Source organism: Varanus komodoensis, unplaced genomic scaffold (assembly GCF_004798865.1).
Source record: "Varanus komodoensis strain SLA01 unplaced genomic scaffold, ASM479886v1 scaffold42, whole genome shotgun sequence".
In the NCBI taxonomy this organism is placed as follows: Eukaryota; Metazoa; Chordata; class Lepidosauria; order Squamata; family Varanidae; genus Varanus; species Varanus komodoensis.
Genome location: NW_025335972.1, coordinates 2,264,199 through 2,291,318, shown reverse-complemented (window position 1 = coordinate 2,291,318; position 27,120 = coordinate 2,264,199). Strand labels below are relative to the sequence as shown.

Sequence of the window (27,120 nt, the reverse complement as noted above, 5' to 3'; positions counted from 1 at the left end):
TATATGACTCTGGTGCGCCTGCAACTGGAGTATTGTGCTCAGTTTTGGGCCCATCATTACAGGAAGGATATAGCCAGGTTAGAGTCAGTGCTGCATAGGGCCACAAGGTTGGTGGCCCGTTTGCAGAGGATGGGGTATGAGGCGAGACTGAGGGAACTGGGTCTCTTCAGCCTTTCAGCCTGGAGAAGAGGAGACTCAGAGGGGATATGTTGGCGACATACAGGTATGTGAGGGGATGTCACATGGAGACGGGTAGAGACCTGTTCTCCCCTGCAGAAGAAGGCAGGACGCGCTCCAATGGAGCAAAGCTCAGGGAGCCAAGGTTCCATTTGGATGCCAGGAAGCACTTCCTGGCAGTCAGGACCCTGAGGGTGTGGAATGGGCTTCCACGGGAGGTGGTTGAGGCCTCATTGGTGAGGGTGTTCAAAGACAGGCTGGACATGCACATGGTGGGCATGTCGTGAGTGGAGCCAGCTGGAGCCGGGGGTCAGACTAGATGGCCTGGGAGACCCCCTTCTAACTCACTCTCTTTCTGTGTTTCTATGTAATGGCGGACACAGAGGAAGCTACCTCAAGGAGCCAATTTTGGGTATCATGAAAACTGCACTAAATTCGTATTTGCGTAATGCTTTTATTTACAGCTAAGAGTTACTTATTTACTTACTGACCATTAACTGTACTGAGAGCTCTGCGCTAATGAATGGGATATAATTCATTCTGAGACATTTGTAGGGAATGGGATAGAAAAGCTTTAAATAAATGAGTAAGTCTAAATAAATAAGGGAAAGGGGAGATGTGTGTGTGATTTTTCTACCTCAGTTACATTCTGTTCATAACAATCTGACCTGTCTTGAGTGTTATCTATGCACTCTGACTTGCAGGAAGGGCATGATTCATTACTTGTCCTTATGTGGCCAAATTCCTCAGGCCAGGAGCTGTGCTCGAGGGACACAGGCATTCAAATATACAGAAAGCCAGCCCATCTATTTGCCAGCTAATCACATTCACCACAGAACCACCTCATGTGCATCTTTCTGTCTTACTGAAGGTGACACAACAGCTTGTTGTGTGCTATGTGGGAGCAAGTCCAACACCGCTGCCAGGGAGTCCTGGGTTCAAACACCCACTTACTGAGCAGCAGTCACTCTCTCACAGCCTTAACCTACCCTCTTCAACCTCATTCTGGGCTGGATGGAGACAACCCACTCTCCCCCTCAACACCCCAGTTGTGCTTTCTTGTGTTTTAGGAACTGTGGCCTTAGCTTTCACCCACACTCCACAAGAATCGCCTGTGATCACACAAGCTTCCCACAGACACATCCTCAGCTTGCTGAAGTGCAGCTTTGCTCTTTGGCAATCCAAGGATTCCGGATGTGGTAACATTCCTTACTGACAACACAGGGCAACTCTGAATGTTTTTTGAAGGATGGAGCCGCCAGAGCAATAAATTGCAGCTACAGTCTCAAGATTTTTATCTTCCAACTGGAAGAGATCAGGTTCTTTGGCTCCAATAACAGCACTGGGCTTCTCAAACTGCCTCGGGCCTAATTGCCCAACCCTGCACTGAATTGCACACTGTCTGAACCCAGGGTCATGACTGTCAAATTATTATCTCCATCATTCACATACTTCTGTGCTACAGAAACCTCCACTTCCAGCCAAGACACGCCCTCACTATGCTCTCTACCAGCAGCGCTCACCAATTAAGAGCCCCCATGCAATTTCACCCCCTTCACTCCAGAAAAGTACTGAATAGCATTGTTTTTTTGTCCTGCAACACTTCATTGCTTGTGGAGAAGCAGAAATACTAGGGTGTTTGGCTCCCCACAAGCCAGTTAACACTTGTGTTCAGAGGCATTTCCTGCCACAAACCCAAGAATTCAAGCAGCCCAAGGGCAGACAATGGGGCTTGAAGGCAGCTTCTCCTGTTTGCTGTGCTCACGTTTCCTGGGGCAAAGAGACCGAGGAGACAGTTACGTTTTGTCATCAAGAAGCAGTTACTACATTTAAGGCATTAAAAGTCTCTGCTGCATTGCCAGAAACTGGTCTTCTTCCAGGCACTGACCTGGCCAAGGCCTACTTGGCTTTAACTACATGAACCCTCTCACACTCCCTCAGTCTCATTCACTGGGCACATTTCAGAACCAACAATTTCAAAACACTGTAGAATTAGACAGAAAACAGAACAGGCCTGGGAGTTCTCATATTTCAGAGTAACATTAGCTGCGGGCAACTAAAGGCTTTTAAGGCCTCAGTCATGAGGAGAGTTAATGTGTGCAGCCTTCTGAAAAGGCACCATGTTCTTGTCTCTTTGAAGCACACTGCAGTTGCAATTCTCTTTGCTTCTAGGTTCATGAGATAGTCCATGAGATAGTTGGCCCCTTTTGGGGAGAACTATGTGGCACACAAGCTGGTAACCCAGTGGAGAGGGAGTTACCAGGGCTCCAGCCAAAGTAACTTCCTTTTAAATAAAGTTTAAGTCACTAAAATGTCCCTCCCTTTCAGAGCACTTTGTGTTTCCCACTAGCTCCCGGCAAGCCTTAGTCCCAACCTTCCCAACCTGACACCCTCTAGATGTTCTGGACTTCAGCCCCAGGTAGAATGCCAGTGGTCAAGAATGCTGGGAGTTGTAGTCCAAGGCATCTGAAGGGCACTAGGTCAAGGAAGCAGCATTGGCTAGATGGGTCTCACTGCATACTGGTTGCCTCTTAGCTGGGCAATACCATACAAACTAGTAATCTGCCTCATAACACCAGCACCAGCAATGCTTCTGGACATACAGAAAATGCAAGTGAGTGTAAACAATGCCGCAGTCATGCAATGGAGCAGATCAGAGGACAGGGCTTCTGGGGAAGTCCAAGTCCCACCCACCCTCACTTTAAGGTGAATCCCTGATAGGGAAGCATGCACATGCACATACAAACTTACTTGGCCCTTTGACTGTAACCTTGAGCTCCCCACTGCCAGCGCCTTTGGTGTAGACCTTGAAGTCCGCCGTCTCCTTCACCCGGACACCCTTTGGTTGCAGGCCTCTGCCCACAGCCCGGCAGGCATTGGGGTTACATGCTGCAGCAGCAGAGAGGGGAAGGTAGGTGAGTGGGACTACCACCATGCAGGCTCCATCTAGAGCCAGATGAGAAGCCAGTCTTTCAGACTGTCACTAAGAGCCAGCATGGTGCAGTGACAGAAGTGTTGGTCTAAGAAGTGCCTGCTTGGCCATGAGGCTCATTGGCTGACGCTGGGACAGCCGCTGATTCTCAGCCTAGCCTACCTCACAGGGCTGTTGTGAGGATGGAAAGTGCAGGAGGATTAAGTAAGCTGCCTTGGGCTCCTTCAGGGAAACAAGGTGGGGCATCAGTACAATAGACACCTTCAAACGAAATCATGCTAAGCCTTCTGTTCTCTCCCCTACTGTGAAAAGGGACAGTGAGAGTTCAAGCCAAGGTGGCTGTGCTCTGGGGGAAGAGCCGGCATGCACCCTTGCCACAGACCCCCACCCATCCCTGCAGCGTGAAGTACCATTGGCCCTGGGTCCAGGCGCCGAGCAGATGGCAGGAGATGGGTGCCAGCAGAGTCCCAGGAAGATGGCTCCTCAGAGAAGAGAGGACAGAGCAGAGAAGAACTGGCCAGGACAGGAGGAGGTAGGCAGAAAGGAGAGGACAGAGGTTAGCGCAGGACAGAGCATCTCCCCCTTCCGGCCACAAAGAGGCAACCAAGCAGAGGCAGTGGGGTTAAGGACAAGAGAGGCCTGCCAACAAGCCTGGCAAGCAACAGAGGACTCACCCTGGCCCACAGTGACTGTGTAGGGGCTGCGAGGGATGGGAAGCCCCCCAAAGGTGATGTAGATGGTGTAGGTGCCCTCCAGCGTGGGCTTGTAGGTGCAGCGGTATGTGCTGTTGCCTTTATCTTCCAGTTGCTGCTCGACCGTCCCTTTCTTGCCCGTAGGATCTTGGATGATGACCTCAACCTCGCCAACACCTGCCCCTGTTTTTTTTGGGGGGAGAGGGAGAAGATGGAGAAAATGGTACAGGGGTCACAGGTACTGTTCCCTTGCTTATCCTTTGCTCTATAATTGGATTTTAAAGGTTATTTTCAAAACATTTTAAGACTCTTCCCCCTCCATAACTCCTATGGAGGTGGTGGCAACAGACCCAAAGTCCACATCTTTCAGGAGAAACCCCAACCACCTTCATTTCAGCACAAAGATACATCTTCCTACTGCCAAGAGCCTTGACTGACCTTGGCCCCGGGGCTGTGGGTTCTAATCCCAACATCTTTCAGGACAAACTGAAATATTTCAGCGCCTCTAGAATGTAAGTCTACAAAGACCAGCATTCCTGACCACTGGCCATGTTGGCTGGGGCTGATGGGGAAGTCCAAAGCATCTGGAAGGCATCAGGTTGGGAAAGCCCACTCTGGCTCTGTCTTAAAAGCAGCTTTGGGTATGGAATATTCTGTGATCACTGGATTCCTGGGAACGGCACCTTTCAAAAGTAAACTTCTCAGCCTCCCATTTTTGAGTAGATGCCAAGCTCCAGAAGTCAAAGCTTCATCAGGAAATGATGGTTGCCTATGCTAGCACTTCTTGCATAAACTTAGCACTTCAATGTATGCCTGACACAGCTGACCATTGGTCATATTTTTCAGCCTGCAGAATCCTTGTTAAAATCCTCCTTTTATTGCAGGAACACTGACCAGTCCCCACAATTTGAGAGATCCAGAAACAGAGTTGGACAAAAAAAAAAAAAAAAATTAAGAATATCCATGTAAAGACTGTCTCCATGCCGCACTGTCGGGCTGGTTTTAATAACTGTTTTCTGGAAGGTGTATGAGAAGCTTGATCAGACAGTGCTTGCAGCTGGCTGGAAGGGGAGGGACTTTAGAACTGCTGCTTAACAGGGGATCCAATCCCATATTTTAGATTCAAATGCTGAGAATGCCACCCCCCCCACAACACAGTACATATCCTCAACTCAGCTAATCTAGTACAGTGTTGGGGAGAGGAAGAAGAGATAGCTGAATATACATTTTATACTGTCCTATGCTAAATGCAGAATTAAACTTTGGTACAAAGCTCAATATCCTTAAAAAAAAGTTCCTAGTCCTTATGGCTTCAAGCATCTACATGACCAATGCTTAGCGCAAGACTAAGCCACTATGGCAGCTGAAAACTGCAGTGGAAAAGGTCTGCCCTGCATGGGTAACAAAGCTATTTAAAAGAGGTATTATACCATTTTTGCTTGATCTACACAAATTAGGCAGATAGCAACCTTTTAAACTGCCCTGGGCTTACCATTTATATAATTTCATTACATTTGGTGTTTGCTGTATCTGTGAGATATACGAAGTCACCCATCTCACAATTAAGAAGAAAAGCCCAACAAAAGTTTCAGTTTGCAGTTGCTTTCACACCAGAAAGAACCATGCTGTGAAACACCCTGTTCAGTGTGCTTTGTTTCAAGCTTCTTCCCTTTGGCTTATGGTCAGCCCTATTTTTGAAAGAAAATATACATCTGTCTAGAAGACCCCTTTGGTCCGGTGACTGTGGGAAGCAAGTTCTGCTCTATTTAGCACCAGCCAGGCTGCAGCTGGCATTTAGCCAGAGATGTTCACGCTTGGAGGATGCAGCAAGCGATTCACACAGACTGCTTAGAAAGCAGCTTTTGACAGTGTTCATCTTCAGCCTCGGATGACTCAGAGGCTTTTCACACAACCAGCAATGCATAAAAAGCAACACCAAGACAAGAGATCAATTGTTTGTCAAGGTCTATTGGGACAAGGAAATCAGCTTTTGCCTGAAGGGAAAAGAACCACCACATTTCAAGCCAGGTAAGTAAAGAAACCGGTTCCTAGGAGGTTAACATTCTTGGATAAGATGGGATTTGCAGAGATAACTGGTCTTGTCCAAACACTGTTGTATATCCTGGATCATTGTTTAAGTTTGCATTCTGCCAAGTTCAATAAGGTATCACAAGGTAGGTTAGACTCTCCACTGACTTAAAACACATGGAAGATTTGCTCAAATGTTTGGAAGGAACCTTGCAAATATATCCCTAATATTAACAACAACTGGGTCTTTTACTGTCCCTCTGCTCCACCATATGCTGGATGAAGCAAGCATAATATTGACCACAAGCACTGCACCTAAGAAGGATTCCCTCCAGCCACTCCCTAGAAACTGCAGCCCATTTATTATACCAGGTAACAGGCTGGCAGCTGGGAAGACTCACTTAAAAATCCTGTCTAAACGCAAGCAAACTAACCCATCTTCAGACATATGAGAAAGCATGAACTTGATGAATGGGAGATTCGGGGCTGATAAAAGGAAGGATTTGATCACTCAGTACTGCATAGTTAAATTATTTGCTGAAACAAGCTGTCCCGATGGCTACTGACTTGGGTGGCTTTAAAGGGGTGGAGGAAGTGTTCTTCTCCAAAAATTTCTATATCAATGGCCCTAATTCTGAAAGCTGTACACTACATCCAGTAACAGAGGCAGTAGCCCTGTGTACACAAGGTGCTGGGGAACATGGACAGGAATGCCTTTGTACTTGCGTCATGAGTTTTGTGTAGGCAGCTAGTTGCTGAACTAGATGGGCCTTTGATGATTTCAGCTCGGCTCTTCTTATGTACTTATGAGGTAGAAATATTCAACATTCTTGTGGTGTTGATGCTTCCCAAACCACCACTATTCAATCCATATAGAGAGATGTCCATAAGAGATAAACTTCTTCATTGCCTTAAAAGTCTTCAAATTCAAGAGCAGGGATGCACTGAAAGCAAATCTCCACATGTTTTGGACTTCAACTCCCAACATTCCATTGACCATGCTGGCAAGCATTTTGGGGAGCTGAAGCCCAAAAATGTCTGGAGAGCTGCCTTCTGCCCACCCCACTTCATAGCAAGCCTTTGACAATCCATTGCATGTATCACTTTGGCTGTTTCGACTGGCATAAATCATTCCAACACCCATTCAGTCTCCCTACCCACTCACCAGCGGTGAAGATCTCAAAGTAGGTGGTCTTGTTGGCAATGTTGCCGGTGGGCTCCAGGCCTGGGCCCTGGGCAGTGACCCTGCTGGCATCACCCTGCGCTTTGTCCACGTTCACCTCAAAGGGGCTCTTGGCTATGTGCTGTCCGGCAAACAGAACCGTCACCTGCAGCAAGAGAAAAGGAAGTTAACAGTAGATGGAGAGGTCAAGGCCCAGTGCTCAGATATACTTCCACTCACCTATGCTCAATAAGGAGTCTTACCTTGTGGATGCCCGTCACCTTTGGCACATACCACACTGAGAATGTCCGGTTCTTGTCATTGTTGGCAATCACTTTCGCCTAGAAGACATTGGTTGCGTTTCATACAGGAGCTGCCTTTGTATTCCTGACAGGTCCCTCAGTTCCCTCACCCTAATCCCCAGCAAACCTCACCATTCACAACAGGCTTCCCAAACTACTCACTTCTTCACGATGCCCAGCAGGATCCTCAACATATACCAGCACTTCTCCCTGGCCAGCACTGATGGTTTCTACTGTGAATTCAGCCTTCTTCTTCACCATGTTGCCAGTGGGCTCAATGCCTGAAATAACCAGAGGCAGGGCTGACTGTACTGCCCCACTTTGGGGTTCCTGGCACCAAAGCTAGTATGGCAGAGCAGCCAAAGTGCCCTGGCCATGAATGCATCTCAACTCTAAGCACAGCTAAGGGTGCTCACCAATGCTTGTTTAGACAGAGAGGAAGTCCTATGACACCCAGCATCCCCACTGCCAGCCTTGGGCAAGTCCTACCCTCCATTTACTCTGAAGGTGCATATGTCAGTTTATCCAGAAAAGGAGCGTGGCCTCCCAGATATTTTGGCCTTCAAGTTGTTCACCCTGATCTAGAAGAGCTCTGAAGCACTGTACTTGTCAAGAGTTCCTCAATGTCATACACGCCTAGATCTTGCCATTAACGCAGCACTGGAGTCCAACTTATCCAAGAAAGCACCAAGTTACACATGGACAGCTTAACTTACGAGGGTGCAGGGAAACTAACCATCACAGGATAATCATGAGCATGTCTCAAGAGAGATTTTAAAAACATGATGATCTTCATCTTCTTCAGCTCACCTGGCCCATAAGCTCTGGCTTTCTTGGGGTTCAGCTTGGGCCTCAGGGGGGCTCCTGGCTTTAGTTTGGCTTTGGGGAACTGAGAGAGGTATGTCATGACGGAGTGTTCATCCACATTGGGATCCACAATCTCTTCAGGAGTGATCACCTACAGAGAGAAGAGGAGAGGAGACAACTAGCTGTAGGATAGGGCAAAGCTCTGGATACTTCTGGCAGAAGTACAGAACCAACACGTAATATAACTTCCCACGAATGTAGAGTTTTGCTTTTTACAGCAAGCTTCTAGCCAACAGAGCGGCAGAGGAGCTCTTGAAAAGGCCTGTTCCAAAGTTTTGGGGAGGAACCCAAAGTGGATAGTCAGGGGTTAAGGGACAGTGTTTCAACTCTTATTGTCCCTTCCCTTGGTTGGAAGTATGAAAAACTATGTACTTCCTCTATTTGCTCATTTAACAGTGTGCATGCATGTACCACACAGATCAGGTATGAACCACTTACCTGTGGGATGCCCAACCAGTCATCGGCTTGCTGCATAGCCTCTCGGGCATTGTTGACAGGCTTGCTAGCATCCCACGAATCCCAGTCAGGGCACAAACCTGTTTGGAGAGAAGTCCCATCCCTCCATTAGCTACAAGCACTAGAAAAGATTCTGCCAAGCAAAGAAGTTTTTAAGAAGGTAAGCAATATCTGCACTTCCAATCACTGTAACACGGCACCCTCTAATTCTAGACATCCCCACCAACACCAAGATGTGCTTTTGTAGAAAAGGAAGCCCTAAACCAGCACATCTGGGACATTGTTAAAGCTGACAAATTCATGAAGCACCATCTGTTCCAACAGTTTCATTGGCTTTTTTTAAACTGTAAGTTCAATCTGGCTTCTTCATTTCTCGAACCAAAATGCCTCTGCTGTGGTCAAATGCACCAGGTAAGGACTAGGCTATCTAGAGATTTCCCAGCAGGAATTATTGATGCACAGAATCAATACCACAGACAGTCCATGATAAAGACAGGCTCATATGAAATTGAATGCATGCACAGTGGTGTTAACTTGTTGGAAACTCTGGAGCATGGGCCTGCAATCATACAGGCCTGCCATCTTCCCTAATGCTCATCCATCTGGCTACAAGCACCAGCCCTTGGCTGAGGATGCTTGTACAGGGTCTACACTTAGTAGGCGAACTCCCAGCTGCAGCCAGTGTTTTGAGCACAGAAAAAAAGGCATTCTCCCCCCCCACCCCCACCACACACACAGGTGGTTGGTCCTTTCCATACCTGGAGCACAGCTGTCCACCAGCGCTCCAAGCGCCCGGCCACTCTGCCAGTCCTTGCTGAAGTTTGTGATGGGCAGCTGGGGCAGTTTGTTTTGGATCCAACCCAAAAGTCGCTGTTTAGGGGTTTGCTTCTTGGCCTCCTCGTCATCTTCCTCATCCCACATGGGCATTGAGATGGAGTAGTGCAGGATCAGTGTCCAGATGAGGCCCAGGATCAGCTTGAGGTTTCCATCCACAATAGCTTTGCTGTCTGAGTGGGCAACCAAAGTACAGGTCAGTATTGCCAAGAAAATGATCCAACCTGTTTCCCTGCTACAGGGTAGCTGGGCACAGCCTTCCTTTTGCAGAAAGACAAACTTCTAGGCTCTTGGATTTGGGGAATATATGGAAAAACATGTGGACAGCATGCGACCCAGAGGCTCACTAAGAAATGTAGTCCCGTTCTCACTTTCCAGTGTATTTGGTCAGTAAAATGCAAAAGGCAGTGGAATAAACAGCTTCAAGTATTTTACTTGTATCTACGTTATAGATATGCTCCTGCCCATTCCTCATGTTCCTCCTCACCACCGATTGTCACATCAAAACCTGATGTGCACTGTTGCCAGAGTCTCAGAGACACTGAAATTCCCATGGGAGGCAAAGAAACCAGGAACTCCTAGGAACAGTGTCCCTGTTAGGTTTAGTTCCAATCCATCTGCATCACACATCGAATTAAAGTTAGTCCACACAAAACCAACAAACCATGGGAATACTTTTGTATGTACATGAAGGTTGGGTGGGGGAGATACAACTGGAACTGGCTAAAGAAGTTAAAAAATGAGCTCAAGAATTATAATTAGTTAAATTCAGGTTTGCAGAAGTCACAGGCAAATGGGCAAAACAGGTATGTTTCCATGTGCCCAGTTAGAGGGCTGTTCTCTTCTTACCCAGGGCTCCTTTTGTGCTGCTGATGGACCCTGCATAGTATCACCAAGCTGGCAGCAAAATGTTGGCATGGGTTACTAGTTTTTGTTGACTTGTCAAGTTTTAAGTCCATGAAGCAATTAGCCAGGATCCTAGGCAGCAGTCCTGCCAGCTCCTGGCTGAGCTGCTAGAGGGTGGGAACCAGGCCGGGCCTCCCCCCCCCCCCACCCACCCAAACCAGGAGTGAAAAGACAAGGTGAGGTAAACCAGTTGCTGCTCTCTATCTGCTAGGTTTCTTAATGCCCATTCTGCTTGCGGTACTTTTCAGAACTATCAGATTATGCAGAATAATTTAGGAACCAGTTTGACAGCTGTTCTAAAACAGGAGTTAAGAGTGTGAGACCAGGATCCAGGAGACCCAAATTCAAATTCCCCACTCAGGTGTACTGCTCATGGTGATGCCCTTGCATGATTCATTATCCTAAGAAAGGTTGTGACAACCCGCCATAGTTTGTGATTGTGCGTGGGTTACTGCAACATGTGAACAGGAAGCACTTCACCAAAGGTGGCTTGTTTTTTCAAATAACCCATTTGCAGTCTCCACAGCTGCTGCAGATCTGTTGTCACCCATGGTGGGTTGTCACGTGGGACAAACTGAGAAGACGTGATCCACCATGAGCAAGACACTGTAGCCAGTGAGCTGCCTGGCAAAAGGAGCAAAATCACCTTGCTAGTCATTGTTAGCCATGCCCAAGCAGCACCTGGGGGCAGCAGCTGCCCCTTCTCCCTGCTGCAAGCACCAACTGACTTTGACTTGTGATCATGGCTTGTTGCTTTAAACTTGATTTCTGGGGGTGGATTGGGGAAGCTTGCTAGAAAACCAGTGTCTGCATCCACTTTAGTGGGCAGCAATGAGCTGCATCTTCAAACTGCCACAGCAGCACTCTGGAGGGGCCACATATGGCTTCCTCGTATTTGCACCCAGAGATGGTACAGCTTTCCCCACTGGCCCCTTGGTGCAATGGGGGAAGTCCCAGCTTCAAGTGGAGCAATGTGTAGGTGCTACCCCTTGCACATCACCCAGCTCAGGCTAGAAATTTCTCCCCTCCTCGTTTTCAATGACCGGCCCCCAGAAGGCAAGAAAACAAAGGCACGGGGGACTCTTGCCGAGGAGGAGGCTTCCTTCACAAAGAGCACCCCCTGCTCTGCAAGATCCTTCTTTTTCAGGCACTTTGAAGGGGCTGTCCACTGTTGTCCAATAAGGGAACCACAAACGCTGCAGCATTTGAGATCCTCTCATGGAACTGGTTTACAGAGACAAGCTGGGTTTGTGATCCCAAAATCAACTGGCAATCACAGTGGGGAAGATGAAGAAGAGACTCATTCTTCCTTTTGGTGTCCCCTGCAAAACCACCTGGAAGAACAAGGGGGAAGGAAGGAGCAAGGCAGTCTCACCGAGCACAATCACCTGCCATGGGTACTTTGCAAAGCAGCCAGCTCGCCATGGGCAACACCCACGATGCATGGTTGTGATCGGCAAAAAGGGCCTTTCTCTGCATAACCTACCTCACAGGGTTGGTTGTGAGATTAACCTAGAGATGGGACAGCCTCAGGCATGTCAGACTGAACTTGCTGGAGAGAAGATAAGGTAATAAAACCGAAGCAGGGGCAAGCAAAGATAAAAGTTTAAAGCACATTTTATTTCTTCTCAAAGATCTCTACTGACATAGGTGTAGAAAGCCAATATGACTCTACTAAGGTACCCTAGCATTCCTAGGGTAGCCAAAATCCCAATTATTTAACAATAGCAGAAACAAAGTTTCTCTCACCCATACTGTACTGCTGAAATGAAAAAATAGGGATAGGGGACAGAGGTAACCAAGAAAGGATTGACCTCCATTCAGTTTTGGTAGCCAAAACAAATTTGGAGGCTCAGGGTTCTTAAATTCTGCATATATTTATTTTGTACCAGACTCTGGTTGGTGGATGTCAAGGTTCCAGCAAAAACACATCAAAAAAGTGGATTCTTCAAGATATATACTTGACACTTAAAAAATAAAGAGGCATCAGATTCCAGAATGAGCCATTGCAGATAAGACACCAGACATAACTTCCACATAATCTGTCTGACTCAGGCCAAGAATATTCTCAAGATCCACTCACTCTCATATAAACCTGCCCCAAGGACACTGGAGTTACTCGAAATAGGGGCTCCCTGTGACTTGATATTAGGCTGATAATAACCAAGAACAAGGCCACTTCAGAGCTGGTGCCCCAATCTGGATCACCCACCCAAATTTCAAGCACCAGGTGCCAACACGTGCCAGCTACAAATGGTTTTATTTCCCTAGGCCTTCGATCTGGGTGGTTAGCACCTCTGCTACTGTGGGGTTTTGCTTTTAACCAATGATGCAGGCCACTTATGTATATTTTCAGTTTGCATCATGAAGCAGAAGTAGGCAACTTGTGGCATGTGAGATACTTTCATCCTTCTACACCAGTTCTGCCGGGTAGCGCTGTTGCAAGTGCTGGACCAAAATTTCCTGAGGGCCACAAGTGCCCACCCCTGGCCTATAGAGATCTGATAGAGCACGTTTATTTTACTTGTTATTTAGTAAATTAAAAAATATTTGACCTAAAAGCTTCAAATGAAAAATGAAGTGTGCTATGTTACACTGAATAGCCATTATGACAGGAATACTTGTGAAAATGTTAAGACAAAATAGCATGCACTTCCCGTACATGGCTTAAATTAAAAACAGAACAAAAATACAGAGAACTGTGGACACACTAACATACATACAACTGGAGGGCCTCCCAAAACCATTTGGAGACCACAAGAACATATGGGGCCAGGACTCTGAAGGCCTAGTCCTCAGCACGCTCCCCCATCCACAGCCTGCATAAAAAGCACTGTGCCTGCTGCCCCTCAGGCAGTACTGGGGACCTTGGAGGAGGGGGGGAATGGGGAGTGCCAGTGGGTGGGGAGAGGAAGAGGTGGGGGTCTCAGACTTGCACTTATTTCAGTCAGCTTCCCAGCCTCCTCCCCTCCCCGGCACTAAATCCAGATGGCTATTAATAACCAGAACAAGTGCTTTCCAAGTTCACAATTACTGCTCTCATTCCAGACAAAGGATGTGTGAACCCTGCAAGTTCAGAGCCTTGCATGCACTGAGGGCGTGAGACATAGTACTGAGCCCTAAATTCAGCAGCCCAAGGAATTGTGAATAAGTTGACAATCACTTTCTGTTTCAGCAAAAGTTTTAACTTTCTTCCAATAAGGTAAGTGGGAGATCTTCAGTCTCACTGCCATGTATTTACTGGTTCCATTTCACTCAGACATACATCTATGCTAACATATGCATGCAAGGGATGATCTCATCTGAAAAATTAATGACAGCTTGAGACTTGTCATGCTTGCCCAATATTGTCTACCAGTAGCATACATCTTTACTAATGAACGTGTCAAACAGAATTTTTATTAGATTTATATTCTGCCTTTTTGAAGGAATTCAAAGCAGCTTACATCATTCACCTTCCCCTGCTCAAAATATCAGCATCATTCACCTTGACCAGCTTATCCTCACAACAACCCTGCAAGGTAGGTTGGGCTGAGAGTCTGTGACTGGTCCAAAGTTGCCCAGTTGGCTCCATGGCTTAACAGGGACTAGAACCCAGATCACCTGAATCCCAGTCTTGTGCTCTTAACCACTACACCACACAGAAACAAAATATGGCAAAACCTGTTCACTCCACATCACTGGTTTTAATGTTATTTGATCAGTTTTGGTGGTTATTGTATTTTTTTCCTGTGACTTGGAAAAAGTGTAAAACATTAAGTGCAAAATGCTTTGCAAGGAGCCAGTTCAGAGTTAGTGGCAAGCCATCAAGTCTTGCACAATGCACAGCTAAATGCCCAAACCACATTCATACAAAACACAAAATCAGAATTCTTCCAAATCCTGGCCTATCATCCATAAGCAAATGTGTAACTACACTCTGCCCACTTGGCTCCTCTTGAAAGTAGGAGCAGCCAAGCTAGCCAAGAAATGCTTATTACATCCACAGGGAGTCTCCCAACTTATTGTGATTTGAATGAGCCTCAGTTCGAAGTTGGTTGCAGAATCCAGGCTTGTTGGAGGAGCAAGTGCCCCAGTTCAGATTAAGCTTTTCCAGCCTGGTATGTTCCTGGTTAGTTTAGTTGCTGCACTTGCAGGAGAAACAAAGATGGAGCAAGCCTTGCTTGTGAATGATAGGCCAGGATCCTCCAGAATTCTAGCTTGATGTTTTAACTAACAGAGCTACGATGCATGCACTGGCCTTCTAAACAAGCACACTTCCACTACAGAGTTATAAATGAGCCCCTGGATGATAGGATCTCTAGTCCAAGACAGCTACAGGACATCAGGTTGGGGAGGCACTCCAGATGCTGCTTATTCTGCTGCAGCAGATATACTTTATGATTTGTATTGTGCATGGCTGTGCCATGCTGGCATCTACAATTCAGAATACAAAAGATTATCTACACCCCAAGGCAAAAGATGGGAACTAAGCAGTAACTTTCAGAGGTTCAAATCACCTTTGTCTGACCTCCCCACACACACACTGGAAGAGGCATGAAACCTGTTTCTCCAACAGGGCCAGAACCTGGGGTCCTGAATTCTAGGCCATCGCAGTCTGGACCCCAAGTCACCATTTTTATTGTTCACTATTCTGACAGCCACTGAACACCAAGCCTAGGATGTCACTGTCACCACCAGGACTTTTACTGACAGAGCTCAGTGCTCAGTACAGTTGCAGAATGCATGAGAGCTATAAAACATAACATACGTTGTGGAATTCAGAATGAAAGCAACTCTCTAGTCCTCAGGACAGTTAATGTGTGGACCCAATTCTCAGTATAGCCACAGAAGTCAGATAAACTACTGAGCAAGGCTTCCAGCAGCTAGAGCAGGGGTCCTCAAACTTTTGCACCACGGGGCCAGAAAGGTGGTGCCGGTGCTGGGCACGGGCCAGGGTGGGGGTGGTGCGTGCAGGCACGCGTGCTGAGGCGGGGGGGTGTGAGGCGAGGGGAGGTGAGGCAAGGCAGGAGCAGGGGCGGGCACACGCCGTGAGGTGGGCACATGAGGGAGCAGCTTGCTCGCTTGGAGATCGTTTTCTCTGAGTGAGCACACCGCTGCTTTCCCATGCATGGGGTGAGGTGAGCGGCAGCGAGCACGCAAGCGGCTGATCCAAATGGGCATGGCAGACCAGATCCGGCCCCCAGGCTGTAGTTTGAGGACCCATGAGGGACTAGCTTCAGTACCCTCTAGAGCAGTTTTTCTTCCTGAGCTGGTGTACTCCAGATGTCTTCAGCTTCCTGCTTCCCACTTCCACATGTCCCAGCCAGCAAGGTCAATGATCAGGAACACTGGGAGTAGCAAACCAAAACATCTGGAAGCCACCAAACCCAGTGAGGCTGCTCAGGCTTTTCTTCCTCCTCCACAGAAGGGAAGCAGAATTATGAAGATACCTGCCACAGAATTCCCCCAGGTATCATTTGCAGAACTCTAGTTTGTATTTTTCTACAGCCTCCACAGAACCCTGCCTTCAAAGAAGTTAAAATTACCTGCTAAGAAGGAGCAAAAGGCATGAGGCCCCAGAGGACAGGCATTCATATGTATTTTGATGCATGTCCTATTGAATATTTCTGGCCAAACAGCTGCCTAGGGCTACTCAGAGGTGTGGTCCAACACATCCGGATGCCGGGTCAGGAGACAGTTGCAATAAGCAATATGTCATCCCTCCAGATGCTCTGAATGACAACTCCCATCAGCCTCAACCAGCTGTAGCCCATAACATCAAGATGCCATCAGGCTGGGGAAATCTGCAGTGGGCCAGTTCATACAATCCAAGTGAGGATAATAAATCATGGTGGCTTATTTCCCCACTGTGCATCCTGGCCCAATTCCCCCAACCACTCCACTGGTTTGGCTTGGCATGTGATTCAAATCTAGGCAACACAACTTGTTTGTGGAGGAGAGTAACCCTCAAATAACTCAACCATGGCCCACAGCTGTGCTCCCAAACCCCATGCCACCATGATTTGGACAAAAAGGCAAGCTGCACCAGCAAGGGGAATTAGGGAAATCTGTCTGGAACATGGCTGGCATGCAAAGCAACTGTGAACTGGGCAGAGGAGTGTTGCAGCCTCCTTGCTATCAGTTCTGGGTTATCAGGAGTGCCCACGCATGGTCTTGCTGCAGGCTGCATGAGCATCAGAACTAAAGCCATCCTGGAAAGCAACAGCTGAAGCCCCTCCACACACACACACTTTTGTTTGGCTCTTTGCACCCACGGAGGCCTATAGAAAGTTTCAAAGGGCTGGCTTCAGGCTTGACTCAAAGCTGGAGAGAACGGCTCAGCACTATTCAACTGCATAAGCCATGAACAGCCAAATAAGCATTATCAAAGCAGGCACGAGGTCTGAAAGGCATCGGAACCCGAAAGGGAGCATCCAAAGGGAGCAGCAGGTGAGATTTGCAAGCGCCCTACCACCTCTTCTGCCCCTTTTGGAAGCCAATGGCAGGAATACTGCATGCCAAGCAACACACCCTCTCAGATGCGTGCTCATTGCACACTTCTGCTTCAGGAGAGCCAGATCTCCCTATTCCTTTCTGCAGCGCTGAGCACTCCATGTCTCCCCACCACTTTCTGGGGGTGGAGGGAGGGAGATGACAGGCCATTGCAGCCGCCTCCCCACCCAGCCCTGCACCGCCTACACAGCCACCCAGCCCTGCACAGGCAGCTCCAGCATTTTTTAGCCTTATATGGAGTGGCCGGCAGGCAGTGGCTCCTCTATCCCAACAGGATCCTCCTTCCACGGGGAGGGAAGCGAACATCCCTCCCTCCACATGCTCAGTGGCCCAGCCCCTCCCTCTCCCAGACTGCCCCCCCACTACATCCTGCCTTCCAGGGGAAAGGAGGGAACAGCCTTCCAGCCCACCCTTCTGCTTGTCCAAAACCAAGAAGGTGGTACCACAGTGAGCAGCACAACCAATCTGATATTCGCAGGGAAGGATGGAGGCCAATCCTCTTCCATCCCCATTCAAGGGCTTGCTTCCTTATACCATATAGCTCTTTTCCCATCACCTGGGTGCGTGCGTATGCGCGCGCGCGCGCGCACACACACACACACACAGAGTGCCCCCAGACCTGGACTATCTATTTCTAGCCTGCAGACATGGATATTTTTCTGCCTCAGCTTCTCAACAATTGCTGCCAGGCCTGGTCTGAGTCAGCGTCTGTGGTTCAGTGACTCACTGCATCAAAGAGCAAGGCTGGATTCCAGTCTCCCCCTGCCCTCCCTGCCTTCCATTGCCACAGATCCAGAGGAGGTGGGGGTGGGCAGGAAAAGAAGATGATCTCCGCTTCAGTGCGCCTCCTCCCTGTCTAACCCAGGACCCCTTTAGTCTGTCCAGGTACTGCCACATTACCACTCAGCTAGCATGCATGCCACTGCAGCCAAGCTTGTCCTATTACCCCCTTCCTCCCCCAGGCATCTGGGGAAGCAGAGCACATGCAGCCTTGTCAGCTGGGCTGCTCAAGAGCATTCCCTGGCATCTTCCTTGCCAGTGATGGAACAGCAGAACCCTGCAGGAAGGCAAGTCCGCCAGTGCCACAGTTCCTCCTCCCCAGCCAGCAGTAAGTAGTTCATCCAACTCTGAATGAGCAAGAACCCCAGACCACCTGCAACTCCAGGCCCTGGCTGATTTTATTGTTTTTCGCATGTATATCCCACCTTTTCCCCCAGGGAGTCCAAGGTTTCAGCCTCCTCCATTTCCTCCTAACAGCCACCCTGTGTGGTTAAGAGCGAGTGGCGCAAAGTCATGCAGTCACCTTCATGGCCCCGCGAGGACTAGAACCCAGGTCTGTCCAGTCCCACTCAAGTAGGGGGCTGCCTGACTCTTGAACCACCCAAGAACTAGTCACAGCTGCATCCACTTTCCTGGAGGCGCTTGATACACTCCTGCTGCAACTTGTAACCAGGAGCGTCTTCAGGTGTTATCCCTGTTGATGCTGCACCAACATCCTGCCTTGTTTCTTCTCATAAGGCGACCAAGGGAGCTGACAAGTTCTCCTTCTCTGCACTATCCTCTCAACTACTCTAAGATAGCCGAGGCAGAGTTGGGCCTGAAGGCACACCGGACGTGGGGACCAGAACCTAAACCTCCCAAGTCCCCGTCCAACATGCTTTCCACCACGCCACATTGGGTCATATCCAGATTCGGATGGGCTGCTTTCAGTTACAAACTGTACAGGCTACATTCTAGTTTAGTGCGCGCGAGGGCTCTCGTGCACTGGATTTTCATTCCTCCCAAACAGAGACAGAGTCTTTATCCAACCAAGATGTCAGAAGTGCAGAAAAGATCAGAGTGCCAACACAGGGAAAACTCCTCCTGGTACCTACCACACAGATCGGTAGCAGCACCTTGACCTAAGACACTGCATCAGTCAATAAGCAGCAGTTGATGGTAGGGCTTTAACATCTCTAATACATCATTTTGCCCTTCCCCTATGCCAACAGAGGCACTCCTAGATTGGCATGCGGCCTGCCAGATGTGGTTGGACTCCACTCCCATCAGCTACAAGCAGCATGGCCAATGGTCAGGGATGATGGAAGCTGCAGCCCAACACCACCTTCAGGACCATACAGTCCCCATTCCTGCCCTAGACTGACACCTTGCTGAAATGAGAGGGGCCATACCCCTTGTCCCCTGTGCAGAGCCACCACCAGACCACTATGGACACAGCTTCGTCCCTGGAGAGGATCCAGACCACTTCCCTGGAGTGAGCTATTTATAGCCCTGCAGCAAGCCCAGGAATGAGAATGCCCAGAGCAGAAATAGACCCAGCTGCTAATCTTGATAAGAGACCACTGAAGCCTCATGCAAGACTAACACAGCCATGAAACCAGTTTCATTTCTGGAGAGCCAATGAGAACATCAACCACAATTCCCCTCTGCTATAGCCAGCACAGCTAGTGCTGAGAATTGAGGCCATTCAGAAGTACTGGCCTGCAAGCTGCCCTCCCATGATGCAAGGACACCCCCAAGACCATATTAAGGGGCCACAGCATAGCTTTGGCCACACCCAGACAAGACTTGAGTCTCTTCCTCCACTTCTTGCATGGCCTTCCCTGAGATGATGCAAGAAGCAAGGCTTCCCTGCACCCTTAAGAGGAGATTTTAAAAACCCATCAGTCCAAATCTATGTGGCCAGGGATCTACCAATACACCATCTAGCTTCCTTCGCTGGATCCCCAGACCATAAATGCCACCAGCTTGGATGCTCTGCAGATTGCCCAAGTGTGCAACCTCCAGGCACATGTTCTGCAGATATTACCATGCCATGAAGCTGAATGATCTCAACAGCAGAGGGCGGCTCATGGCTACCTGCTCTCATCTCTTTAATCCCAGGATCTGCCAATTTGAACTTCTGTTTCAAATGCTGGTAATGGGTGCCAGGTTGTATGGAATGGGCAGGTAACCCCCCATGTGGAGAAATAGGGTGTCTTTACATTCAGTCTAAACTCCTTTTAGCCACTCCCAAAGTGAGGCAGATAGCTAGGGTGGTAAACCTACAACCCTGCAGGTGTTATTGGATGCCAGCTCCCATCTGGAGGGCCACAGATTGCCCAAGGCTGGTATACACAGCTGTCAGCAGACTAGATATATTCAGGGAGGGACCTCCTATCTCTTTAATACTCAAAAGGCTGGGCCAGGCTAGCAAGGAAAAGGTTTAAAGCTTCTCATCTTCTCCTTAAGACACAGGTAGGGAATCAAAGGCTCTCTGCTGCTGCTGTGACTTAAGCTCCCATCATGCATGAACAGTGGCCTCACAGGTAGGGTATGCTGAGTGTCTGATGGTCCAAAAACTTCCAGCTTCCTTGAGATTTCCCCCATTCCTGTAATAAAGCTATAGTAAGGCACATAAAAGCAGCTCACCCACCAGGGACAAACCCCCAGATGAGCAACCATACCACTATAGTACAGCTGGATTTCCCAGGGCTGGAAGAACACAGCATCCTGCTTGATACAGTCCCAACCACCTCCTCGCAACCCGCGCAAAGACCCAGAGGGCGACACCCCGCAAGGCGGAGGACAAAGGCATCACGTGCCTACGGCGCCCCAGAAGGCTCTCCGAAGGTGGGCCGCCAACTCGCACTAGCCGAGTAACAGGAGTCAGAAGTCAGCTGCTAGGCCACATGTCCTCTCTAGCCACAGATTCTCAGCAACTTTGTTCACGATCTGGCGGCAAACCAGCTTTTTTGTGGGGGGAGGGGGCTAAAAAGAGGGAGACATAAAAAAGCTGGTCCAACCGGAAAAATGAGCTTTTGCATGGAACTTGGGGGTGGCGGGTTTGCGTGAGCAGGGAAAGCAAGACATCCAGAACCATCGATGAATCAAAAGCATCTGGAGCTTGGAAGCCTCGCGCGCCCCGCCCCCTCTCCAGAGAAGTCAGCGGACTCCTCCGAAGTTACGGCGCGCAAAGGTGGGCTAGGCCAGAATGGGTCGGGGGCGGGGAGAGAGGCGGGAGAGGCTGGCGGACGCACCAGCGCGATTTGAGGCTGGGGCTAGGGAACGGGATCGCCCCTTTTCCGCAGACAAAAAGCCTGAAACCAGAGCCGCCACCCCGGCACCCTCCCCACCACACCCAGATGCGGCGACCGACGGCCAGCCCCACCCCTCCGCCAGGACCCGGCCTGTGAAGTCTCTTCTGCCTACTTCCCGCCCACAGCTCACACGCAAACTTTCTCCGTAAAGGACCCCTCCTGCTTGCAGAAACGCCCCCCCCCCCAGACAAGCCCAAGCGCCCGAGCGCGTCCTCCGCGAAGTGGCGCACGCCCCCGCTGACTGGAAGGACTTCGAAGGGAGCCCCTCTCCTCTCCACCTGGGTCTCGCCAGCGAGGGGCATCACGGTGCCTTCCCAAGGCCAGCTGCTCGCAGAATCCCCCCATCTTTGTCAAAGACCCCTGCAGAGAAAGCTGGTTTGGGAGCATCGACCCCGCCCCACCCTCCTGCAGGCACCTCATCCCTTTCTGGGTGTCGCTTCGACTCCCCTCTTTCGCCCTTCTCCCACAATCTGTGCCCCCCCCCGCCCGCGGACGAGACTTACCAATAGAGACCAGTTTGATGTTCTCCCTCTCAAGGAACTCCAGCGCCACCGACACGTTCTCTAGCTGCATCTGCCGGAAAGTGGGGCGCGTATTGTACTTGCGCCCCATCTTCTTCTGACTCAGCACTTCGAGCAGCGCGATGAGGCGCAGCCCGTCGCCCAAGTCCGTCTGCAAGTTGGCGATGCGCTTGTTGACGCATTTGAGGTGCTCGTTGCACCAGCGAGTGAAGGTGTTCTGCTGGATTTTCTTCCAGGGCGCGTCCTCGGCCAGGTCCTTCTCGGTGGCCGGCATTTCGGCAGCGACCTCCCCCTGGCTCCCGCCTGCTCCTCCACCGACGCCTCCCGCTCCTGCGGCCTGATGGAGCCGCGTTTGAGAGCCGCTCATTATAACGGCTGGGCTTGGGTGTGGGTGGGACCCCGGCGCTGGGTGGGTTGGGCCCGGGATTAAAGGCACAGGATCCTACAGAAAAGGAGAGGGAAGCGGTATTGCGAGTGTTAGTAGCACCAGAGTCGGCGGCGTTGCTGGAGCATACATTCCCCCCCACCACACAGTCCCCTCAGGCAGCAGGGGCTGCAAAAACTGGGCCGGGGGCATCGTTATGCTGAGGCACCAGGGAGGCCACCAATCTGCCCAGAAGGGCACCTAGCGAGGAGGCGAGCGCGTCCAAGTTGCGCGCTCCTCAGGCACGGTTCTCAGGGCAGGAATTCCCGCAAGAAGCGCCGTCCGTGCAACGCACACCTTTCCTTGCTTCGCAGCAGGGTCTCCACTGAAATATTGGGATTTAGGGCTTGGCTGCAAAAACGCCCACTCGCCTCACCCGCTAAGCGGGATCCCGCAAGAGGAGGAAGAGGGCAAAACCTAGGAAACCACCAACAACTGGCTAGTTCTGTCAGTCAAGAATGCCAAGCGGAACTTTCATGTTCCGAGGCAGTTCACGTCTAATACCGAAGAGGGGCAGCTGTTGCTGCTGCTGCGAGAGAAGCCGTGTACGGCTCCTCTTTCCTCCTGTGTGAGTGTCCTATAGGAGTGCTCACAATGGCTGGACGGAAAGCGGGTTCGATCCGGCGGGGTTCTCTTCTGATGCTCTTAATGCAACTATCCCCAACTTGGTGCCCACCATCTGGAGGGCAGCGAGTTGGCGAAGACTTTCTTGAAGCAGTGTATGAGTAGGAGGGACAACTGACGACAGTAGAGACGTGGAAGAAGGCCTGGGTGAGAGTTAAAACGATGCCGAGCCCTTGCCGTGGGTTCTCGGTTTGTTGCGACGGCGGCCTGGGGGGCGGGGGCGTGAGGGAACAGACTTTCCAAGAGGGAAGTGAGCAAAAAGAGAGTCCGATTTGGGAAATCACACAAACTGACTCACGAGCCAACACTCATCTAGGCGCAGCATTCACTGATTCTTCCACGCCGTAGAAAAGAGGGCGGTACTGGAGAGAGGGAGTCGCGTTGGGGAATGAATGGAGACTGGTCGTCTTTTTCTTGGCGGCTGCTCTCACCTTTTTTTCAAGGCGGAGGATTGCAAGCCCCAGGCTCGAAGACTGGGGTACTGCTCTGGGGGGAGGGTAGGGGGCATTGAGGAATCGCAGAAACGGGAAGAGAAGTCATTGCCTGGCCTAGCTCCCGTCCCCATTGCTGCCAGGGTTGGGTTTTACGCACAAGAACATGTACACCCGCAGCCACGCACCCTGCAGCACTCAACCTATACAGGAGGAAAAACGAAACTTGCCCAGTTAGGAAGGCAGATCTGAAGCTGAGGGATTCAGACGTTTGGGTGATTTAGAGTGGCTCAGCCACCCCCACCTGGAAGGCGCCAGAGGAACACCGCCGGGCCAGTAAGCGCACGTCTCCCGAATTCCTGCGCGGTGAGGCCCCGCCGAATGGGAGCTGCCCCCTTGGGAAGTCGCCTCCTCCCCTCGAGCTTCCACACCCGGCCCGGCCCGGCCCAGCGCAGAAAAAGACACGAGGGGGGGAATCCCTCCCCAGAGAACCTCCAGGCGATGGAAACTCAACTGGTAGCGGGCCTGCGAGTGCGTCTACCTGGCTGGGTGGCTCCGTGTTCCCGGGCCAAGTCCCATCTATGCAAGATCAGGGGAATCTTTTATCTGCTCCTTCTGCCAGACCCCATCCTCAAGACTCTGATGGAGCCCTCTCATCTTGTCACCATCACCCTTCCAGCCTGCCCCCCCCCGTCCTCCCTCCCCCCCCCTCCCTCTCTCTCTCTCTCTCTCACACACACACACACTCAACCAATACACAAGATCGAGTTGCCTTTGTTCTGAGGCTTAGAATCCTGGCACAAGTAAGAGAAATGAATGCAGCAGAGGCACTGAGGCCCAAGGGTTCCATGCGAAGCCTTCCCAAAGCATTGGCCTTCTCCGGCGAATGATTTGTTTTCATTCAACACCCTAATTTCTCAATAAAGACTTCAGTTGCTTCTGGGCATGTGCAGAGTCCACTCGTTAAAGGGCATCATCATTTTCAGGTTCCAGAGCATCAACTGTAACCGTGAAAATGGCAGAGAGACTAACGTTACGGCCATCAGCTTTTGTTCAATGTGTCTGATTTTCAAGGAGAGGGAAACTCTCGGCAGCTCTACTTCTTAGAAAATTAACTCAGTGCAACAAAATGGAGTTTGTGGGAAGCTGCCTTGATACAGGGGTCAACTCATCAATTCTGTCAGGGAACAGTTCCTGCTGGGGCATGCAGGGAATTACATGAGTTTTTCCTGTCTGACCATCCATAAGGTTGCTGGCTGCTCTGGCTGGTATAGTTCCTCCCCCTCTGGTAGGCTCTTTTTCCAGCCAGTGCTAATGGATACCATCTTACCTTTGCTTCATCCCACCCTCTTCCCTCCCTGGGCTAGGAGAGTACACCAGGCTAATCTTAGTCAGAGCTTGCTTGCATTCTTGCCACAGCATTGCCAATTGATTCTGGTCTCCCATAACATGCTACCAAGAGATGAGCTGGCAGGGGGCCTTGACCTCGGGGGGGGGGGGGCAGTCATGAACCTTCATCAGTATGATGTGAGGGGAGACACAGATTTGGGCTCAGTTTATCAGGACATTTCTCCGTGTGCCTACAGCATAACAGCTCAGTCACACTCCTATGTAGCTCCCATTCGTTTCCATGGGACTGGTGTAAGATTGTTCCATTGTGGTCTGTGCCCCATGTTAATTGGTGGAGCATGCGGTAGACGATTTGGACTTTCTCCCCAAACACATATTTATCAGGATGAATATATATCCCATCTTTTCTGTCCTCACAAAAAGCCCAAGAGGGTGTAGCCTTCCTTTCCATTTTATCCTCACAACAACCCTGTGAGGTAGGTTAGGCCAAGAATGAGTGAAGTCACCAAACAAGTGGGGTTAGAACCCAGGTCTCCTGAGTCCCAGTCCAGTGTGCTAACCACCATGTCACATTGGCTCTCAAAGGCCAGCCTCCCATCTGGGGCTGGCCTTGTACTCTGTGGGTTGTACCTAATTTCATTCCTGCTCAAATGAATGGGATTTATCTTAGCGATGACTGGCTTAGGTCCCTTTCATTTCAATAGGTCTACTCTAAGTGTAACTCACACTGGGCAACATGCAGCTGGCTCTGGTTTTGCATGCACCTGGTATTTTCGACGAACTCCGTGCAGCATTTTTTGTGCAGGAATGCAGGAACGACGTGCCTGTTGGGAGGGCAGCTGCAATTCAGCATCCCACTCAGAACCAAAAGGATGTCCTCAGGACCCAGGGCGGGAGAATGCTTAATGCCCGCTCCAAGTCCTGATCAAGATCAGCAGCATCCTCCTGCTAAGCAGCTGAAGAGCTGCACGAGATCGCCCTCTGCTGGCAGAGCGGCACGTGCCTAAGGGTGTGTTTGGCGGTGGGCCACGTGCAGGCACGCGCTGCCCGGTTCCAGGCTCCGTGCTGCTCGTGCCCGCGCACCCGTGATTCAGCAGAGCTGCCCCCGCCAACGACTTTGCCGAAGCAACGTACACCCCGCCCAGACTTCCTGAGATTGGTTTTGAAATTTCTCATTCTGTACCAGCTCCCAAACCCCACCCTGAGACTTCCTCATCTGAAAGGGCTCCAGGGGTGGGGGTGGGGCAGTGGCAGAGTAGAGGGGATGATGGGTGCGTGCATGTGCAGAAGGAGGGCCCATGGCTAGGGAATTTTGGCAGAAGAACTTAAATACGGTATTCTTAGAAGCTGTGGTAGGGCTCAGAAACGTAGGCCTTGTAAACCAGGGGGCCTAAGTTTCAGATATGTCACTGGACTGGGACATGGGAGATGCGGATTCTAGTCCCCACTCAGCCCTGAAGCTCCTTGGATGACTTTGGCACTCTCGTGAGAGGTGGATGCGGAAGCAATCCTGGGCTCCTTGCAAGAACAAAGCAGGCTATACATACAATCATAAATAAAATCCTGGAAACAGTTTCCATCTTCCCTTACCCTTTGATCATGCTGGCTTAGGCTAATGGGGACTTAAATCCAATACAGTCACAGGATTCCTACCCCTTTTCTAAACTTTGGCTTTCTTCCTCCTAATTCCAGATGTGCTGGCAGGTGGGTGAAGCTATTCAGCGGCAGAATGTGGGAGGAACAAGGAACTCTGCAGATGCTCAGTGACACCCCTTTCAATTTTCATTGCGCCTGGTCAAGGAAGGCTGAAGCCCGGTGTTGCACTGCAAATGGAGCAAGGCAGGGTGGCCTTGTGCAATAGAGGACAGGAGGCTGCGGAAGAGGGACTGTCAGCAGGTACAGCTTGTCATGCAAGATGCAGCTACTGCAATTCTGCCATCTGTGCAACCATTAAGGGTCCAAGATCCCCACCCACTTTTGTGTCTGATGACCCAAATTGCAGACAAAAGATCCAGAGCTATGGATTAGGGCCTCCCTGTTTCAAATAGTCTGAGCTCAGACACAAACTCACTAGGTGGCCTTAGGCAATTCTACTTTTCTATTGGAGGGTGTGATAAATATTGGCCTGTCCTTCAGGGTTGTACTCTAAAGCAGGGAGGGATGGAGAATGTGTAGCCCTCTAGGAGTTGGGCTACCATTCCCATTGCCCCAGAGCATTGGCTGTGCTGGCTGCGACTAATGGGAGTTGTAGCCCAATGACATGTGAAGTGCCACCAAATCTCTATCCTTGTCTAAAGACAGACATGCTTAAGTCAGTGTTGATGTTCCTCCTCCATTTGCAAGCAGAAAGAAAGGAGAGCCGGAAAGCCAGTAGCCTGGCAGGGAAAAGAATGCATGGGTGCCCCCTGCTGGTGTAACTAGGAAAGTTCTCCCTCTCAGAGCCCTTTGGTCCTTCTGTAACAATTTGAAAAGGATTCCGCCAGCCTGCACCCTCCAGATGGGTTGGACCTTGTGGATGGGGATATTGCGATCTGTAGTCCAACCTATATGGAAGGTGCCAGGCTGGGGGGGAGGCATAAAAGTGCGTCCCATATGCCATTTCAGTGAACTTTGCAACAGCCCTACAAAGCAGGCCAGTGTTATTTTCACTAAACTGCGGATGTAGGAATGTAAGAACACAGTAAGTGGTGTGCATGGTGGTTGTGCTAGGGGGATACTAGGAGATCAGCTGTTCCCTAACACCTGCTTACCGACTATGAAGGCAATCACAGAAATAAACACACAAATGTATAATTTGTATAAAGCAGACATGATTGCAAAGCCATTTAGGGTGCGATTCT

General features: G+C 50.1%; 1 protein-coding gene across 4 annotated transcripts in view; it reads right to left on the bottom strand.

Moving 5' to 3' along the window:
* Window positions 1-27,120, bottom strand: part of FLNA (filamin A) — a 95,350-nt gene that overhangs the window by 60,577 nt on the left and 7,653 nt on the right. For all 4 annotated transcript variants that reach the window (XM_044443627.1, XM_044443629.1, XM_044443628.1 and 1 more), the window contains exons 2-10: window positions 21,434-21,893; window positions 9,375-9,623; window positions 8,599-8,696; window positions 8,104-8,251; window positions 7,456-7,574; window positions 7,255-7,332; window positions 6,995-7,157; window positions 3,784-3,984; window positions 2,929-3,066 (exon numbers count right to left, since the gene is read on the bottom strand). In XM_044443627.1, the coding sequence (XP_044299562.1) occupies window positions 2,929-3,066; window positions 3,784-3,984; window positions 6,995-7,157; window positions 7,255-7,332; window positions 7,456-7,574; window positions 8,104-8,251; window positions 8,599-8,696; window positions 9,375-9,623; window positions 21,434-21,818 (1,579 nt within the window). In that variant the 5' untranslated portion in view covers window positions 21,819-21,893. The remainder of the gene's footprint in view (window positions 1-2,928; window positions 3,067-3,783; window positions 3,985-6,994; window positions 7,158-7,254; window positions 7,333-7,455; window positions 7,575-8,103; window positions 8,252-8,598; window positions 8,697-9,374; window positions 9,624-21,433; window positions 21,894-27,120) is intronic.